Source organism: Artemia franciscana, chromosome 15 (genome assembly GCF_032884065.1).
Source record: "Artemia franciscana chromosome 15, ASM3288406v1, whole genome shotgun sequence".
Lineage (NCBI taxonomy): Eukaryota > Metazoa > Arthropoda > Branchiopoda > Anostraca > Artemiidae > Artemia > Artemia franciscana.
The window spans coordinates 25,873,521-25,894,688 of NC_088877.1; the positions used below are offsets into that span (position 1 = coordinate 25,873,521).

A 21,168-nucleotide genomic window follows, 5' to 3' on the forward strand; every position below is an offset into this window, starting at 1 on the left:
CCATTTTCCAATATTGGCAGCGGGGGCTTTAGTACAAGCTACGATAGGTCTTAAGGGAATACCCTGTTTATGTATTTTTGGTAAACCGTAGAGTTTAGGACAGAAACTACCACGGGGAAAAAATTTATTGTATAGTTGTGGGGTGATTTTACCATTTTGTTTTAGCTGCTTTAATTCATTTATAATATTATTAGTGAACTGATCAGTAGGATCATGAGTTATTGTTTGATATGTAATTGTATCATTTAAATGCGAAAGAATTTTGTTGTCATAGTCTGTCGTATTCATGACAACAAGTGAATTGCTTTTGTCTGCTTTAGTTATTATAATAGAAGGATCTTTTCGGAGATTAGATAGTATTTTTATGTCATGCAAATTTTCCGGTGTGGAATTGGTAGGAGGCTTAAACTTTTTTTGGCTGTTATAGAGGATATTTATAAGACCAGATCTAACTTCATCCGGGTTATAGACAGAAGGATAGTGTTTATGCAAAGCGGACTCTAGAGAGGAAACTATATCTGCCACAGGAACCTGTTTCGGTAGAAAAGAAAATTTTTGACCTTTTTCTAGTGTTTCGATTTCCTGGGGTTCCAATGTTTTAGAAGAGAGGTTAACGATAGCAGGTCCAGGAGTGAATCTTGGAGAATAAATACGGTTTCTCATCGAAGATTCATTTCGTAAGCCTTCCAATTTTTTATAGAGGCGTTCCTTGGACAAGCGAAAATCGTGGCTAAACAAATTCCTTTCTAATCTAACAACTTGAGCAAAATCAACGGTGGACAGGTTTTCCAGCAAAAAAGTTTCCAACAATTTTCTCTCTGAAGAAATAATATGTCGTTTCTGTTTTTTGTCCTTAATAATATGGACTAGGGTTTTTAACTGTAGTGTATGGGCAAATTGCGCTTCTTTCCGGGTATTTAAATGTAATTTATATCTTAAAGACTTGGGAATAAGGTTTTCATTTCTACAGGATTCTAAAAAATTTTGTTGATTGATAATATTAGCATGTTTTTTACCTAGACTAATAAAACAAAAGATATCATAGGTCAACTGCTCCCCATAAGCTAGACGAAAATAGCGACGAAGACCACACTGCCTTTCCATAACAAACAAATACAACGTAGAGACAATAGGGAAAATTTTAAGACAGTGGAAATTATTTCTGTAGATATTTCGGCCCTATGTCCAAGGGCCGAATATATATATATATATATATATATATATATATATATATATATATATATATATATATATATATATATATATATATATATATATATATATATATATATATATATATATATATATATATACTAGCTGTTGGGGTGGCGCTTCGCGCCACCCCAACACCTAGTTGGTGGGGGCGCTTCGCGCCCCCCCCAAGCCCCCCCGCGCGCGTAAGTCGTTACGCGCCATATTAGTTACGCGCCATTGTAGTTGTGTCCCTATGTCCCACCTGTGAATATAGATATATATATATATATATGTTTTTAACTACGTAAAACTTGCGAATATACAACATTCTTTGCTGTCCCATTGTCTGTGCATATAAATAGATTGTTTACCGACTCTTGAAAATGCAACATATAATGGTCCATGGGAAAACAATCCGTATTCAGATCTATACCTCATGATTCTAATGATTGCCCTTGAGCTTTGTTGATGGTGATTGCTAATCTACCATTCCCTGTGTCGCCATCGTCATTTATATATCCCCTTGTGCCCCCCGGCATCCCCTTTGTAGTTTTGTCCCTGTGTCCCGGTCGTCATTTGTGTCCCGGTGTCCCAGTCTGTGATTTCTCTATGAGTGTCCCGGGCGTCATTTATATTCCTTGTGTCCCGGTGTCCCGGTCGTCATTTATATCCCCCTGTGCCCCCCGGGGTCCCCGTTGTAGTTGTGTCCCTGTGTCCCGGTCGTCATTTATATTCCCTGTGTCCCGGTCGTCATTTGTATCCCGGTGTCCCGGTCTGTATATACATTCGTTTTTTAGTTTTGTTTTTCTCCTTTATTTTTTTCCTTTTTTATTTTTTTTCTTTTTTAGTTTATTTAGATTTTTAGATTTTTTAGTTTTTTTATTAGTTTTTATTTTTTTTTCTTTTTAGTTTTTTTGTAGTTTTTACCTTTTTTTTAGTTTTTTTAGTTTTTTTTACTTATATCCTGGTCGTCATTTATACTCCCTGTGTCCCGGTCGTCATTTGTGTCCCGGTGCTTTGTTGATTGCTAATCGAACATTCCTTTTGTCCCGGTCGCTTTCTCTTTGAGTGTCGTCATTCATATTCCCTATGTGCCGGTGTCCCGGTCGTCATTTGTGTCCCGATGTCCCGGTCTGTAATTTCGTCAGTTGAAAACTTATGATGAAATAAATTTTTAATTTTTTCCCTTTTTTTGTTTTTAGTTTTTTTTTATTGGTTTTTACCTTTTTTTAGGTTTTTTAGTTTTTTTCTTTTTTCTTTTTAGTTTTTTTTGAAGTTTTTATCTTTTTAGTTTTTTTATTTTTATTTATATTTTTTTAGTTTTCTTTTTCTCCTTTATTTTTCAGTTTTTTCCTTTTTTTAGTTTTTTTTCTTTTTTAGTTCTTTTATTTTTTACCTTTTTTAGTTTTTTTTAGTTTTTTTAGTTTTTTAGCTTTTTTTATTTTTTTTTTATTAGTTTTTAGTTTATTTTATGGTTTTTTCCTTTTTTTAGTTTTTTATCTTTTTTTATTTTTTTTTTAGTTTTTAAGCTTTTTTAGATTTTTTTATTTTGTTTTCTTTTCTTTTTTTGTAGTTTTTACCTTCTTTAGATTTTTGCTTCTTTTATTTTTTTAGCTTTTTTAGTTTTTTTTCGTTTTTTCTTTTTAGTTTTTTTGTAGTTTTTATCTTTTTTATTTTTTTGTATTTTTATTCATATTTTTTTAGTTTTCTTTTTCTCTTTTATTTTTCAGTCTTTTCCTTTTTTTAGTTTTTTTCTTTTTTAGTTTTTAGTTTTTTTTTAGTTTTTTACCTTTTTTTAGTTTTTTTAGTTTTTTTAGTTTTTTAGATTTTTTAGTTTTTTTATTAGTTTTTAGTTTTTTTGTAGTTTTTGCCTTTTTTTAGTTTTTTCAGTTTTTTTAGTTTTTAGTTTTTTACCTTTTTTTTAGTTTTTTAGCTTTTTTAGTTTTTTTTCTTTTTAGTTTTTTTTGTAGTTTTTACCTTTTTTAGTTTTTTTTCTTATTTTGTATTAGTGTGAAATAATTCAGACGTCATATGCGGACAAACATGACGTCACCTGATCCACAGATCCACACACAGACAACTTATTTTTATATATATAGATATATATATATATATATATATATATATATATATATTCTGTATATATATATATATATATATATATATATATATAATTCTGTATATATATATATATATATATATATATATATATATATATATATATATATATATATATATATATATATATATATATATATCGACTTGGAGACAGTGTTGTTATTAACCCCTTCCTTCCACATGACACAAACATAGCACAGTCGCTGATTAGTTTTGCTAAAGCATGCTCATTCCTCTGGTCTAGAGCCCAACTGACTTTTAATAATTCCCTGAATTATGTTGTTGTTGGTGATCTTATCAAGAATATCCAGTGCAACTCATTGGATGGAATTAATCTTAGGAAAATAGTTTGTAAAGTCGCTGATGGCGTCTTAAGGAAGAAAGTTAGGAATGCAGTTAGGAATATTAGTGAAAATGCTTTGTGTTAAATAGAGAGGAAAAGGGGCTTGTACAAGAATTATTTGAGTGATAGATCATATTGAAATAAGAGGAATGTAAATAAAATGGAGAAAGCATTAAAATATGAACTAAAGAGGTGTGAAGTGGGGGGCCAGGGATAAAATTGCCAAAGATCTGGACAATTCAGCCAGACGACATAATACTAAGATATTCTACTGGTATGAGAGGGAACAGTCAATCTGGACTTGTCCTATTGAAAGATACGAACAGAGCCATAATTAGTGATAAGGAAAGAGTTTAAGAGAGATGGGTAGAATATTTTGAGAATGAGCTAAACTATGACAGAGTTACAGGAAAAGAAATAGAGGAGAAAGAAAAAGTTTATGACGCTTTGTATGTGAAAGAAGACATATTGTGTGAGGAACAATTAGTGACAGTACTAAAAGGATTAAAACATAATAAGCCCCCAAATGCTAATAGCTTGGTAAATGAGTTCCTTAAATATGGTGGTTATGAGGCTAGAAATAATTTACTGAATATTACGAATATGATTTTTGAAAAAGGAGAAGTACTTAGCGATTTTAGGAAAACCCCTCTATAAGAAAGGTGATGAGTGAGTGTGGTAATTATAGAAACAAATTACTTAGAATGATTACTCTTTTTTGACTTAGAGATGCTGTAGATAAACTTTTAAGAAAAAAACAGAGTTATTTAAAGAAGGGTAGAGGATTTGCCAACCAAATTTTTACTCTTATATTTATAATTGAAAAATGCCTGAGTCATCAAACACCTTTAGTCCTCAATTTTTACTAATTATGAACAAGTGTTTGATTCAGCTGATAGCTGAATCAAGAGCTTTAGCGAAGGTCTTATCCTTGTAAGGTATACCAGATAAATACATTAAAGTCCTTAGTTTTATCTTCGAAAAAAAAAAACATTTTAGCGGATAAGGTAAGAAACGAGGATATTATTTGGTTTCAAATTAAATAAGGAATTAAGCAGGGTTCTATCCCCATTTATATGGATCGTTTGGTGGACTTTGTATGAAGGAGCTCAGGACAGGCAAAGGGAGAACACCATTCATTATACTAATGATTTAAAAAGTGCTAGCAAAATGAATGAAGTTTTAGAGGTTTTGCGGGTTCAGGGGGCAGGAATAGTTTAGAACATTAAGATTAAGAAGACTAAGTTGCTAAGACTAAGAAAAAGTGAAGATGAAAAGGTGATGTTGGGTAACAAGACGATCGATCAGGTTGAAAGCTTCACTTACCTAGGTAGTATTATTAGCAAAGATTGTAGGTGAAGTGAAGATGTTAAAAGTAGAATAGCCAAGGCCCAGGGTGTTTTTTTTTTTTTTCGGTTGAAAAAAGTTTGGAAGAATAGGATGATAAGTCCGCGAACCAAGATTACAATACTGAAAGCCATAGTGATGACAGTGGCCAAGTATGGTTGTGAAGCATGGGCGCTCCGTAAAACGGAAGACGATTTGCTAGATGTTTTCCAGAGAAATTGCCTACGGAGTGTTTTGGGTAATTGACTGACCGACCGTATCTTAAAAAGTAGACTGTGCAATAATTGTGGGTCAGTCTCACTTTCTATGGGTATAATGAGAGAAAGTTTGAGATAGCTGGGGAACGTTCTGTGGATGAAGAACGAGAGGAGATTGGCAAAGATTGTCCTTTTTGCCCAACCATCTAAGGCCAAACGAAAAGCAAGTCGTCCCCGATTGGGGTGGGAGGATGTCATAAGGAAAGATTTAGGGGAAATGAGAACGTACGTAGCTGTGTTGGCCTCATGCGACTTGTTGCTGCAGTTAGTTGATACCAGTAGTAGTAATAGTAAGTGCAAATTGATGAGAGTGATATTGATCACATGTCGTTTTTTTGCGTTTCAATTAAAAGGGGAATTCCACACACCCAAGAACACAAAGAACAAAATGTTTCAGTGAAGTAATTAGGATGAAGCAAATTCCTCCCTATGTGTCATCTATCGCGACGTTTTTTAGTCTTTCTCGTATGCTATTTTATTTACTCTAATTGAAAGTTATCAGTTTCAATGCTAAATCCTAAACCTAAGTTCATATTTTTCACAAATTATTTCTGCCATGACAGAGTCTAAGCTTCTATACGCATGCCGAAAATTGTGAAAATCGGAGCACATGAGCACATTTGGTGTACTAATCTTAAGCCTAGATTGGTCAAAAGTCTAAGTTCTACTGGCTGCAGAATATAATCCAGCACAGTGTGCCGGAGTACGAGACACGTTTACAAGCGGAGCAATATAAAGGTTGTGCTTTTTCTCGCGTCGAACGTGATTAGTAAAATTTCATAGATTTTTCTAAAATTGATAGTATACTTATATACTATAACACAGTGGTAGTGTAATTCATAGTTACACTATTGCAGTCGTAAAATGAGACAATATTACTTACACAAGTTTAAAACGCTGCAGTTAATCTTATAGCATCCTGGTCAACTACAAATCACTTTCTGGCTACCTAAAAGTCAAATTAACCCCTTAATAAATATAACCCTATGATAAAACACATATATTCAAAATCCTTCAAGCATTGCAAATTACAACTTGAAAATTTTCCAACTATTGGTTTCCTTTTAATTTTCTATTCCATTCAATTGTTGACGTTCAGTGAATATACTTAGGTAGAGATCAATGACGTGTTTTCAAATTTAAATTCTATTTCGCCTGTTTTCAGGATATTGCTACGAGCTCTATTGATTATATTAAATAAACTCTATACATAATTATAAGTCCTATCGACCTGGTCTCGGAAACTAAAGCACTGGAAGATGTAAAATCTTTTGAACCAAGCACTAAAAAATTTACTTTCAATTTCCTCTTTTTTCAAAATTTTATGAAAAAGTAGTCGTGAAAAGGAGTTGTGGTTTTATTGATCAAAATAAACGAATGTTTTTTTCTTAATTTTGAATAAACTAGAATTTTATCTTCTTTCATTTTTGATTTTTGCCTAGTATTTTTTCTTTTGAGGTTTTTTAATGCGTTGAATCTTTAACTTTGAACACTCATATGATTGTTAGAAAAAAGAAGATTTGAAACCAGAAAAAGAGGAAAAAATATATGGCTATTGAATAATATATTTGTCATCGTTTGTCATTTACTAGGTTGCGCCTACTACTGGCACCATGAAAAAGATCTTTCAAAAATCTATCTGGATGCGTTCTTTATGCTCAAATACAAGCAAACCCCAAACTACCCAGAGCTTTATCAAATGGTTGATTGCCATTCTAAAAATAAAATCCAGCAACTTATCTTCTGTTAAAATTTTTCTGTATTGTTTCTTGCATGAAATTAGCAATTTCAGCCTCTGACCAGTCTAAGATATGTTAAAAGTCATAAAAGAAAGCAAAACTTACCGAAATAAGTATTGGATTTGCAACTGCCTCAAACACATTTTTATTAGGAAGTGACATGGATGCTTCTTGCTTTGAAAGAGTGATCTTTGAGGCCAATTTTCTAGCCAATTCTAATTTGTCTACTGATGGTTTGGCTGCGGCGCCGGTTAACACTGAGCCTACAATTGAAAGTGCAATGATTTTCAAGTACTTTAGCTGTGGAACCATAATAGAAGTTAACTTTAACTAAGAGAAAGAATTTTTTTTTCGATCCATGATTTGGACTTCTACCCTTAGCGACTTATCACAATTTTTTATTTATAGTGAAGTTAAAGGGAATTACATCACTCCCACAGTAAAAATTAAAGCTTTTCACCGTCAAGGTTTCAAAAATTTGAAACGAAGGGGCGAATTACAATTGTACTTCCGGTGATTTTTCAACGATTTGCAACATCTGGGCTATGTTTTATGATAATATTTCACATAAGTTAAAAAAAAACCTTTATTTATCATACAATTTACCTTTAAATGTTGGTTTTTCGGAAAGAAATCAAAACCTTCCCTATTCCTTATCTATATATTAGCCTTTATGTTTCATTCTCATTTTCAATGTGCTGGAAAGGTTTCAACCCAGTGTTGTTCGGCTAGTATAGGCACTAACCTATATAGATAAACATCTTTCCATGTCTCTTTTTTTTAGTCTTACTGTATAAGGCATATTATTTACATTATAATAATTACGATTATATTGGAAAATATGACAGATGAATTAGGCAAATAAAATAAACGATAAAAGGAAAAACAAAAATCATTTTTTTCTTAAAAACAGTCAACTGCTAACATAAACAATAAGTAAATAAGTAGAAATAGCGCATAGTAAACACCACAGCTTGAATAATAGACAATATATATATATATATATATATATATATATATATATATATATATATATATATATATATATATATATATATATATATATATATATATATATATATATATATATATATATATATATATATATATATATATATATATATATACTAGAAAAACACGAAAACACTCCAATAAAGGGGATGATTTTTAGAAAATTATACCATGAATTTCAGCATATCAGATAGTCAGTCATACGACGAAGGTTCCAAGCCCCTATCTAGGAAAAGAAATTTTCGAAAAATTTGATTCTTTTGTCAAGAAGGATGCTTGATCATAGATGAGTTAGATGATGTGTTAGATGAGTTTTTCTGAGAGCCTTATCCATGGTTTTTGTGAGCCCTTTTGTCATCTTGTCCAGGTCCTGCTCAACTCTTCATGCTCTAATGTCAGATTTAGTAGCCCTTCGACTAGCATTTGTTTATAAGGGAACCAATTGGGTTCCTTTATGTCCCTCATAAGCTTCCTTTTGTGTTGGGATGTTTCGATTCTAAATCTGATTAGATAATGATCTGAGAATGACGGAGGATCAGTCGCGTGATCCTCGAATATATTTGAGCATCGTCTTTTTTGTGATAGCTATCGGAAAAAAGATATAAAAGTACTAATCAAACAATCCGAGTTAACAAACTCTAAGTAAAGAGCTACTACTACTATTACCACTACTACTACTAACAACTCACCGCAGCACCAAACTTCCTGAGGCCAACAAAGCTTACGCACGCTCCTCTACCATCCCAATCTATTCAAAGCCTCCCTCTTTACACCCTCCAAGGATGTTCCTATTTCCGTTAAATTTTTCTTTATGACATCCTCCCACCCCAACTGCGGCCGACCAACTTTTTGTTTAAACCTAGACGGTTGGCCAAAAAGGACACTCTTTGGCAATCTATCATCCTTCATCCGCAAAACGGGCCGTAGCCATCTCAAAATTTCTATTATTATTATAGACCTAGTAAGCGGGATTGAACCACACTTTTCGCACAGCCTAGTCTTTGAAATACAGTCAGTCATCCGGGTACCCAGAACAGGCAATTTTTCTAGAAAACATCTAGCAAATCTTCATCCGCTTTTCGGAGCGCCCAGGCTTCAGAGCCATATTTGACCACTGTCATCACTGTAGTTTCAAATATTCTAATCTCGGTTTGAAGGCTTATCTTCCTATTATTCTATGCTTTTTTTAACTGTGAAAGAACACTCTGAGCCTTGCCTATTCTGCTTTTAACATCTTCACTGCTCCCACCGTCTTTACTAATAATAACAGAAAGGTAAGTGAAGCTGCCACCTGATCAATCTTTCCGTTACCCAACGTCACCTTTTCATCTTCACTTATTCCTAAGCCTTAGTGAATTAGTCTTCTTAATATTAATTTTTAAACCTAATCCAAAACCCTGAACTCGCGGAACATCTATAAGTTCATTCATTTGTTCAAACTTTCTTTCCTCTGCTCTTTAAGACAAAGTCCATCAAAATGATGCATACACAGCTGGATAGAATACAACCCTGCTTAACTCCTGATTTAATACGAAACCAGCTGCAAACCTCATTTCCTACCTTAACCGCAGCAGTGTTATTCTCGTGCATAGCACTAATCACTTTCATGTATTTGTCTGGTATACCATTCAAGGATAAGACCTTCGCTAAAGCTCTTCTATCAACAGAATCAAAACGCTTGCTCATAATCTATAAAACTGAGGCTTTTGATATAAAGAGATACCTTAGGCATTTCTCAATTATTAACCTAAGAATGAAAATTTGGTCGACACATCCTCTATCTTTTCTAAAACCGCAGTGCCCTTTTCTTATAACATTGTCTATAGCATCTCTCAGTGTAAAAAGTGTCATATTACTAAGTAATTTGCAACCTATAGAGACCAGACTAATGCCTCGATAATTACTACACTCACTCTTATCACCTTTCTTATACAGTGGTGGCTTAATTAAAGCTTTCCTATGTTTGTTAGGTACTTCCCCTTTTTCGAAAATCATGTTCATAATCTCCAGTACCTTATTTCTAACCTAATAACCACCGTATTTAAGAAACTCATTTACCACGATTTCAGCACCTGGAGCCTTATCATTTTTCAATCCTTTCAGAACTGTCACTAATTTTTCCTCAGAAATAAATATTTCTTCAAAAACAAGGTATCACAGAGTTTTTAATTTTCCTCTATATCTTTTCCTGCAACTCTATCTCGGCTTAGCATATTCTCAAAATGTTCTGTCCAAGTCTCTTAACTGTTTCCTTATCACTAGTCGTGGCCCCGTTCCTATCTGGGACAAGTCCGGATTGACTAGTCCCTCTCAAACTATTAACATACCAGTACAATATTTTACTATTATGCCGTATAGCTGCGTCTTCCAGATCCTCGGCAATTTCATCCATGACCTCCACTTCACACCTCCTTAGTTCATATTGTAATGCTTTCTTACTTTTTTTTACATTCCCTTTCTTTTCCTATGATCTATCACTCAGGTAATTATTGTACTAGTCCCTTCTCCTGTCTATTAAACATAAACCTTTTTCACTAATATCCCTAGCTGCTATACCAACTTTTTTCCGTAAGACACCATCCGCAACCTCACAAATTATTTTCCTAAAATATTTCTATCCATCTTCCACATTGCCAATTTTTAAATTCTCTAGTTTAGTATTAACTGTTCCTGCAAAGTTTCTCCTAAATTAACCTTAGACACTACCAGATAATGTCTTTATTTTTAACATCAATAACAGCACTCCTTTATAACCTAGTATCTTGTATTGATCCTGCCAGTCTCCAGTTTACAATAACATAATCAATAAGGTTGGCTGTCTTACTAACACGTGAATACCATGTTAATTATGGCATTTTACGACCCAACACCGAATTGGTTATAGCTGGATTGTTATACCTATAAAATTGTAGCAGTCTGCAGCCATTACTGTTTCCTTTTCCTACACCAAATTTACCTAGGCTTGGATACCATCTATCTCTATTTCTACCGACCTTGGCGTTAAAATCTCCTAATAAAACACCATATTTCTACCTGGGACTTAGTCTATTTGCTCCCCTAACTGTAAGTAAAATTCATCTGAGTCAATAGCATCTCAGTCAGTCGGTTGGACAGGGGCATATACTACTATAACTGATACCCTGAGCTTTTTAGTCATGAAATTAGTGATTAATATTCTATTATTAACTTTACTAGCCTAAACAAGGCTTAGCAGCTTCCTTATTCATCATGAACCCTACTCTCTGTCTATGTACCCCATCCTTCCTGCTTGAGTAAATAAACTCTAAATTACCTAGTTTCATACTTCCTACCCATGGGATACGAGTTTCTGAAACCCCTAATATGTCCAGTTGGAATCGTCTGAATTCGCCAGTCAAAATGTCGATACGATAGTTATTTTTTAACGCCGCAACGTTCCAAGTTCCAATTTTCATATTTTTTTTTTAAATCATTGAAATCATTTTAGTCTTAGGACAAAAGCGACCCGGCTCAATAGTAACTGAAAGTCTAAAAATGGAATTTTGATACTATTAGATATATTAAAAAGAATTGGTTTATTATGCTGACTCCAAATACATTAGTTTCATTAAGTTTGGTCTTATCAAAGCCTGCGAGAGTGAGAAATTTTCGAAAAAAAGGGAGAAACTCCCTTAAAGTTATAGAATCTTAATGAAAAACAAACCATGAGATTCATTAGATCAAAGAATCCTACTGTAGAGGTTTCAAGCTCCTATTTGCATTTAAATAAAAAAAAAACAACAAGTTTTTCAACTGAAAATAAGGAGCGACATTAAAACTTAAAACGAACTTAAAAATATTCCCTATATGAAAGGGGTTGTCCCCTCCTCAATGCCCCGCTCTTTACGCTAAAATTTGACTCTTTCTCACAACTCTACGTTTTAAAACAATACAAAACTTTAGCGCAAAGAGAGAGGCGTTGAGGAGGGGACAACTCCTTCCATACACGGAATATTTTATGTTCGTTTTAAGTTTTAATGTTGTTCCTTACTTTCAATTGAAAAACTTGTTTTTTATTTAATTTCTGAACGTTTTAGAATTAGTGCATGTTTTGATTTTAGCTCACCGCACATGAATAATTAAAACAAAATTTGCATATTAATTTTTTGGGGGGTTAAATGGCTTTCTCATAGTTTTGATCGGGCGATTTTGATAAAAAGAAAGGGACAGGGGAAAAAGCCTAGCTGCCCTCCAATTTTTGGTTACTTAACAAGAGCTAAGAGCTCATATGGCACTTGTGACAAGGCGAGAAGAGCAAAGAGCCAAGAGATCATATGGTATGAGCTCTAACAAAATTCTATGAATCAATAGATTGATTTAAAAAGGAAAATAAGAGGCTTGATGCCGGTCAAGATTTAAAATAAGAGCTCTGAGTCACAAAGTTCTTCTAAATATCAAAATTTATTAAGATCCGATCACCCACTCGTAAGTTATAAATACCTAATTTTTTCTAATTTTTCCTCTCCCTTTTGCCCCCCAGATGGTCGAATCTGGGAAAACGACTTTATCAAGTCAAATTGTGCAGCTCCCTGACATGCCTACCAATTTTCATCGCCCTAGCACGTCCAGAAGCACCGAACTCGCCAAATCACTGAACCCTCCCCCCAACTCCCCCAAAGAGAGCGAATCCAGTACGATTCTGTCAATCACGTATCAAGGGCATTTGTTTATTCTATCCACCAAGCTTCATCCCGATTCCTACACTCCAAGTGTTTTTCCAAGATTTCCCCCTCCAACTCCCCCCAATGTCAAAAGATCTGGTCGGGATTTGAAATAAGAGCTCTGAGACATGAATTCCTTCTAAAAATCAAATTTCATTACGATCCGATCATCTATTCGTAAGATAAAAATACCCCAATTTTCATGTTTCCCAAGAATTCCGGTTTCCCCCTTTAACTCCCCCGAATGTCACAGGATCTGGTCGAAATTTGACATTAGAACTTTAAAGCACAAGATCCTTCTAAATATCAAATTTCATTAAGATCTGGTCACCCTTTCGTAAGTTACAAATACCTCAATTTTCAAAATACCTCCCCCCCCCCAATTCCACCAAAGAGAGCAGATCCGGTCCAGTTATGTCAGTCACGTATCTTAGACAGGTTTCTATTCTTCCCATCCAGTTTCATCCTGATCTCACCGCTTTAAGTGTTTTCTAAGATTTCCGGTCCCCTCAACTGCCCCCCCCCCCCAATTACGCTTGATCCGGTTGAAATTTAATGTAAGATATCTGAGTTACGAGGTCCTTCTAAATATGAAGTTTCATGAAGATCCGATCATTCCTTCGTAAGTTAAAAATACGTCATTTTTTCTTATTTTTTAGAATTACCACCCCCCCCCCAAATTGAGCGGATCCGTTCCAATTATGTAAATCACGTATGCAAGACTTCTGCTTATTTTTCCAACCAAGTTTCATCCCAATCCCTCCAATCTAAGCGTTTTCCATCATTTTAGGTTTCCCCACCCCAAACTTCCCCCAATGTCACCAGATCCGGTCAGGATTTAAAATAAGAGCTTTGAGACACGATATTCTTCTAAATATCAAATTTCATGGAGATCCAATCACCCGTTCGTAAGTTAAAAATACCTCATTTTTTCTAATTTTTCAGAATTAACCCCCCCCCCCAACTACCCCAAAGAGAGCGGATCCGTTCTGGTTATAAAATAAGAGCTCCAAGACACGATATCCTTCTAAACATCAAATTTCATTGAGATCCGATCACCCGTTCGTAAGTTGAAAATACCTCATTTTTCTAATTTTTAAGAATTACTCCCCCCCAACTACCCCAAAGAGAGCGAATCAGTTCCGATTATGTCAATCATGTATCTGGGACTTGCGCTTATTTTTCCCATCAAGTTTCATCCCGATCCCTCCACTCTAAGTGTTTTCCAAGATTTTAGGTTTTCCCCCTCCAAGTCCCCCCAATGTCATCCGATCCGGTCGGGATTTAAAATCAGAGCTCTGAGACACAATATCATTCCAAACATCAAATTTCATTAAGGTCCAATCACCCGCTCATAAGTTAAAAATACTTCATTTTTTCTATTTTTTCCGAATTAACCGGCCCCCCATTCCCCCCCAGATGTTCAAATCGGGAAAACGACTATTTCTAATTTAATCTGGTCCGGTCCCTGATACGCTTGCCAAATTTCATCGTCCTAGCTTACCTGGAAGTACCTAAAGTAGCAAAACCGGGACTTTAGGTTTCCCCCCTCCAATTCCCCCCCAATGTCATCAGATCCGGTCGGGACTTAAAATAATAGCTCTGAGACACAATATCATTCCAAATATCAAATTTCATTAAGATCCAATCACCCACTCATAAGTTAAAAATACTTCATTTTTTCTATTTTTTGCGAATTAACCGGCCCCCTACTCCCCCCAGATGGTCAAATCGGGAAAACGAATTAATCTGGTCCGGTCCCTGATACGCTTGCCAAATTTCATCGTCCTAGCTTACCTGGAAGTGCCTAAAGTAGCAAAACCGGGACCGACAGACAGACAGACAGACCGACAGACAGACAGACAGACCGACAGAATTGGCGATTGCTATATGTCACTTGGTTAATACCAAGTGCCATAAAAAGGCAACTAGAACTTCTTATTTTTTTAAGAACCTTTTTATTAGTAATAGATATACGTAACTTACGAATTAATTTACGAACTTCTATATTTTTGTTACATGTATGAGGGGGTTTGCCCCTTCATATACGTAATAAGCTTGAATTTTGTCTCAATTCTTTAAGAGTGACCCCTGATACACAAAGGTCGTAGAACAAATAGTTGAAATTACTAAAAATACTTTACCGTAAAGAGTTAAGTATTGAGAAAGAGATGAACCCCCTTATCTACGTAACAATTTCTGTTCGTTTAAGTTTTAATGCTGCTCCTTACTTCCAGTTGGGAAAACATCTTTTTATTTATTTTTTCGTTGTCTTTTTTTAATAATGCTAGAAAATCCTGCACCCTTCATAAAAATTCTCTTCCCTCATAATAAATTTCTCCATGAAAAGATCCTCTCACGTAGCCCCCTCTCCCCAACGTAAAAACAGTCCCCTGAAAACGTCTGTACACTTCCCAATAACCATTACTATATGTAAGCAATGGTCAAAGTTTGTCAATTGCAGCCTCTCCTCTGGGGACTATGGGCGATTCAATTGTTCCCAAAGACATAGTTATTAGGTTTTTCGACTATACTAAACAAAATAGCTATCTCGAAATTTTGATCTGGCGACTTCAGGAAAAAATGAGCGTGATAGGGGGTCTAGGTGCCCTCCAATTTTTTGATGACTCAAAAAGGGCACTAGAACTTTTAATTTACATTCGAATAAGCCCTCTGGCGACGTTCTAGGACCATTGGGTCGATACGATCACCCCTGGAAAAAAATAAAACAAACACGCATCCGTGATCTGTCTTCTAGCAAAAAATACAAAATTCCAAATTTTTGTAGATAGGAGCTTGAAACTAATACAAGGGGTTCTTGAATACGCTGAATCTGATGGTGTGATTTTCGTTAAGATTCTACGACTTCTAAAGGGCGTCTCTCCTTATTTTCTAAAATTAGACAAATATTCTCAGGCTCGTAACTTGTGATGGGTAAGACTAAACTTGATGAGACTTACATATTTAAAATCAGCATAAAAATACAATTCTTTTCATATAACTATCGTTATCAAAATTCAGTTTTTGTATAGTTTCGGTTACTATTGAGCCAGGTCGCTCCTTACCCAGGTCCTTCGTTACCAGGAACTGTTTGAAAATGTGGGATATTGTATTTTTGCCAGAAGAAAGATCACAGAAGCGTGTATAATTACTTTTTTCAGGGGTGATCGTATCGACCCAGTGGTCCTAGAATATCAGGAGAGAGCTAATTCGAACGGAAATTTAAAGTGTTAGTGCCATTTTTAAGTTACCAAAAAGATTTTAGGGCAGCTAGGCTCTCTCACATGCCCCCTTTTATCTCAAAATAGTCCGGTCAAAATTTTGAGATAGCCATTTTGTCGGGCATTGTTGAAAAGGCCGAATAACTATGCCTTTGGAGATAATACGACAACGCTTCTTCTACAAAATTTTTCTTATGTCTTGCTATTTCTTTGCCGACTCAGTTTTACGGGTGGAGATGTTGAGGGTAATTATCCGTGGTAAATTTTCACCAGGGTTGAATTATCTAGAGGATCTATCCGTGGGCAAGAGGAATTTTTCCGTGGAGGTGGAGCCAGATTTCCTGGCATTACATAAAAAACCATCAGAAATTAAATAAATAAATAAAAAATTCAACTGAAAGTAAGGACATACATTAAAACTTAAACCGTGTAAACTTTGAGTTTTTTTTATCATAGCCATCAAAAAAAGACAAAAAAACGAAATGCTAATCAATTCTACGGGAAACAACAAGCATTTTGTAGCATAGACATATTTCAAATAAATTTACTTCGACTATTTTAGATGGACAATCTTTCGGCAATATTTTACCATTTCAATTCAATTTCATTTAAAATTAAAGAAAGTCTCTATGTAAAACTTTAAAACGTCAATAGACAAGCAACTGCTGAGTCAATCTGTTTATTTTTCAGTAAAGCGGAAATAACGCTCCGGCCTTTAGAATGGTCCTACGCCGGCGGCAGCCTAAATCTTACTTGAAGTTTAACTGAACAATCCATTTTAATTTTGTGTCTTGTATCCATTTGTTCATTCAAAGTAGTTTCTGTTCGTTTTAACTTTAACTAATTATGTAGCTTTGTTTCTTTTTGTTTTAAGTTTTAATTTGACTAGACTCTTTTTTTTACATAACACAACAAAAATAGTATATTCCATTAAGCCTTATTTTCTACCCAACTTATTTTGAATGTTTGACAGGAATTATTATATGGTAATTTGTAGAAGCTAGAGCAAACAAAGAGATGAGAATACACTGCAAATGCGATTCTAAAATAGCACCGAAGTAATTTGAAGCATCCATCCTTTTCAGGGAACTCATTAAAATTAACATAAAAAGGCAATAGGAAATTTAGTAACAATATTATTGCTTTCCAAAGGCCCATTAAAGTCTGAACCGCGACTAACTTGCATGGACTGAAATAGAAAATTGTGATAGAATATTTGGTCATTTAGAAGTAGGAAGGTTTGTTTAACAAGGAGGAGAATTTAAAAGGTATTGAAAAGATTGAAAAATGTTGAGGCTACAGGCATTGACATTATGGTAAACTACTATACGGAATATGATGGTTCAAAATTAGATTTAGAAATAAAAAATTTTTGATCACGATTTTTTTTTTTATAAATTGCAGATACGAAGGATTTTAGAAAAGCATATTGACGAAGCATTAGTTTGGTTTCGGTAGGAAGAAAATTGCTTAACATAATGACACATATTGGACTAACAGGTACTGAAGACAATTTCCGAAGAGATGAAATAAAGGGAGAGAACGCGTCGACCAAATTTTCACACTTGAACTAGTTGCTGAGATGACCCTGAGCTATCAGACCGCTTTAGTCCAAAGCTTCCAAGATTTAACTAAGGTCGTAAAAAAGCTTTCGTGGAAGAATTGTCTTTGTATGGCACACCAGATACGTTAAAGTGATCGGTGTCATGTAAACAATAATACTGGTGGGGTCAAGGTAGGAATCATGGTTATCAGTTGGCGATTAATTGCCAACGTTATTGAAGGTGGTCAAGGATAAGTATTTACTCATGTGTTGAAATATGCCAACTAACAGTAGCACTTATGCGCCAAAAATGCTTTAAGTTAAATTAAGCCCACAAACTATAGATTTAGACCTTTTTCAAACAGCAGGTTACACTGAGGCAAGTAAGGAAGCTTTTATTTTCGTGTGCTACTGAGGAAGCCTTTAGCGTTTGCTTAAATCTCCAAACAGTCAATACCGCAACTGAACATCTTTACTTCAAAGCTGTCTGACAATTAAAATTTAATCAAGGGCTCTCCTTTGAGTCATTTTTTACTTTTAATGTCAAAAGATATACAGTTTCGTTGTGTACGATGTAAACCAATATTTAGTTCTAGTAAATAACCTAATCTAGCTTGGACAATCTCAAAACAATCATAAGCCTTTAATACCTTTGGATTTTCACTAGAACCTTGACGACTCCAAATATTTTTCCCAGTTTTGCACCTTAATGTTGCGACTGCCTTATATATTGCACATTTGTTCGACCGATGTTCCTGGTTACCAGAACATTTTGTCTTCCCGACTCTACCAGTTCCTTTGATTGTTTAAACATACTACATTGCTTCCAATTCAGGCATGGTGTTTCTTGCCGTATCCGTCTGTAGAATCGTTGAATTTAGAGATTAGGATTGGAGTAGATGTCTTGACAGTATTTTCCTGTTCTTTTACTAACCATACTTACATAATTCCTGCTATTTAGCTATCAAAAACCTGATTCAATACAATAGAAAAACAAAGCGATTTTAAGGAGAGTAGAAAATTTATAACACCCTCTTTGTATTTTTAGTTTCAAATATTCTGTCTTGGGATTGTTCAAACCGTTTATTAGTTACGTAAAAACATGTATAACACCTCGCTTTAAAAAAAGATACTGCGTGAAATTAAACCAAATGACAGATTCAATAGCCCTACGTCGAGCGTCTTGGTAGTGTCTTGACAACTCTGAATACCGATTGATGGACATTCCTAGCAATTTCCCGATCCTTCCAAAGCAATCATGAATAATTATGTTGCCGTGCGACAAAAATACATGAAAATCAAAACTATTTACCAATTTGTAGAGTGCGAAACAAGAGAAAAACAAGTTGCTTTGAAGTTGGCATTATTTCCTGTAACTTTCAAGTAACGAAATTTTTTCTGGCTTGCTAAACAGCACGAAAAAGAAACAAAACAAATTTGACTTGGCTTCCAAACTAAACTTCACTGGGACCGCTTAACAACAGATTCATGTTAAACATAAAATTATCCTTTAGAAGTTGAAATAAGCATGTATTTTTTTTTAATTACTAGAAAATAATGTTGAAAGACAATACAAAAAACCCCTAATTTTCTCTTTTTTTGCTTTTTAATGAAACTTCTGATCTTGATAAGATTTCTGGAAGATGCTGTTAAAGTAAAATTTAGGCTCGGATATAGATCGAATAACACCTGGCTGTTGTTACACTAACATGTGGGAAGAGAGTAGGAGGGTTTCCTGAAATTCTTTTCACCAGAATGTCTAACACAAGAGTTTTGCTGATATTATCCAACCTCAGCAACACTTGGTGGGAAGTAAGAACTAGCGTGCGAGTCGTGCTTTTCAGGGGTAAGGACCCAATACAACGTCTAAGGGGAGAGGGGAAGGGTCCGTAAATTCGTATCATCATGTAAACTACCACAAACGGTCTTCATAAGTTGACCAAACTTGGCTTGAAGCAAGAACAAAGAGGGTCTCTTTCTTGTCGGCAGGAAAACGGCCTGAAGAGAGTATCAGTTTTCAACCAAACTTGCAAGGAAGAGAAAGTCCCGTGTGGATCCTTACACAGTGCGACCTCTGTGGAGGGATTGAGCCCCTAAGTTTCAGCCATTATGATATCTAGCAAAAGGTTTAAGTATGGCATCTTATTTCAATTTTTTAACAAAATTCTCCTCTATTTTATTGGTCAATATCCAACTTTATTTCCCCCGGTAAAGAAACATACGCCTTCAAAATTCAATACTATAAACGCTGTTACGAACAAATAAATAAATGAAATAATAAGAGTCTTACGAGAAGAACGAATATTATTATGCATCAAACCTTTCAAACAAATACCGCATTTATTTTTCCATATTGAAGAAAAATTAGATAAAACCTTTTAAGAGAATTGTGTCTCAATATACTAGGGGAACTACTCCTTCCAAGAGAAAAGTTTCTAGCTACATCAGAGTAAGACACAGCATAACTTTTTCAACTAAAAGAATAAAAATCTGGCTGTTTAATTGTCTTATTTAGAGCACATAACAGCCCTAAGAGCTACAAATATCATTATTCAAAGGTAAAGGAAAGTAAAGCCAATAGTTTTTTTGTCTTGTGGTAAAAAAAAAAAGTAACAACAATTACTATTTTTCAGAGAAATAGGCTTAGTGAAAACATAACTCACCAGCAACTCCTGCAGGGGCTGGTTGACCGGCTGGGAGTCCAGTTTTGATTTCATGGACAGTCTTTTTCATAACCATCAACTTATCAATTTCTTTATCAATATTTGTTTCAATGTCTTCGTCATCTGAATCTTGAAGACCTTAAAAAAAGGAAGCTACAAATTTAAAATTCGAACAATATAACTGTCAATTCAGAAAGAGAGAGCAAGGGATAGAGAAAGAGCAAGAGAAAGAGAGAGAGAGGAAGGGAGAGAGAGAGAGAGAGAGAGAGAGAGAGAGAGAGAGAGAGAGAGATCAATCCTTGGCTCCTTACTATCTTTTACCTAGATAAAAAGTAAAAGATCGTAAAGCAGTAGATCTTTCGCAGCTTCATCATGTTAGAGGGAATCGAGATATTAGTTGTGCTTGTGATTCAACAACTCACGGGGGCCGGTAATCGCTTTATTCCTACTTTTTATGATATGTATACTTATAAATGGTCATAATCAAATTGCCTGACGGAACCATTACATAAATAGTCGTACCTATACGTCGTGCCGTAACGCAAGGTGCTCTTACAACCCCAATCACGTTTAATAGCTTTACTTTGGACGTACAATCCCAAGCGGTTTCGTCATGTATAACAGTAGGTATAAATTTATCTTATTGCGTATGCAGATGATGTCTTCAACCACAGCCGAACACTACTATCGTTTGAGAAAAGCTTTATCATTTTGAGTCGACAACATTCCAAGGTAATCTTAAATTTTAACACAAAAAAGTCAGACGTCGTATTAGGGTCCACTAGATCGGTAACTCTCTTAAATATACTAGCTAGCTCCTTATCCGGTATTACCAGCACCGGATGCGCGACACCTACGACAGCATGGTATCCAAAAGACTTCATTTTAATCGCAGAACTACTAGCTAAACTATATAACGCATGCGCGCTTCCAGGTTTCCCGTCCCTTGCGCCTTTTTGGCGTACTTGCCCGGCAGCGGAAACAAAACAACTCTAACAAATTTACAGCTGTAATGCATAGTATCTCTCCAAACTTCCATCTTTGGCAAGTAAT

General features: G+C 34.9%; 1 protein-coding gene across 1 annotated transcript in view; it reads right to left on the minus strand.

The window, feature by feature from the left end:
* LOC136036250 (probable ATP-dependent RNA helicase DDX46) overlaps positions 1–21,168 on the minus strand; it is a 139,247-nt gene that overhangs the window by 19,152 nt on the left and 98,927 nt on the right. The window contains exons 17-18 of the mRNA XM_065718367.1: positions 20,116–20,253; positions 7,104–7,261 (exon numbers count right to left, since the gene is read on the minus strand). Of these exons, the coding sequence (XP_065574439.1) occupies positions 7,104–7,261; positions 20,116–20,253 (296 nt within the window). The remainder of the gene's footprint in view (positions 1–7,103; positions 7,262–20,115; positions 20,254–21,168) is intronic.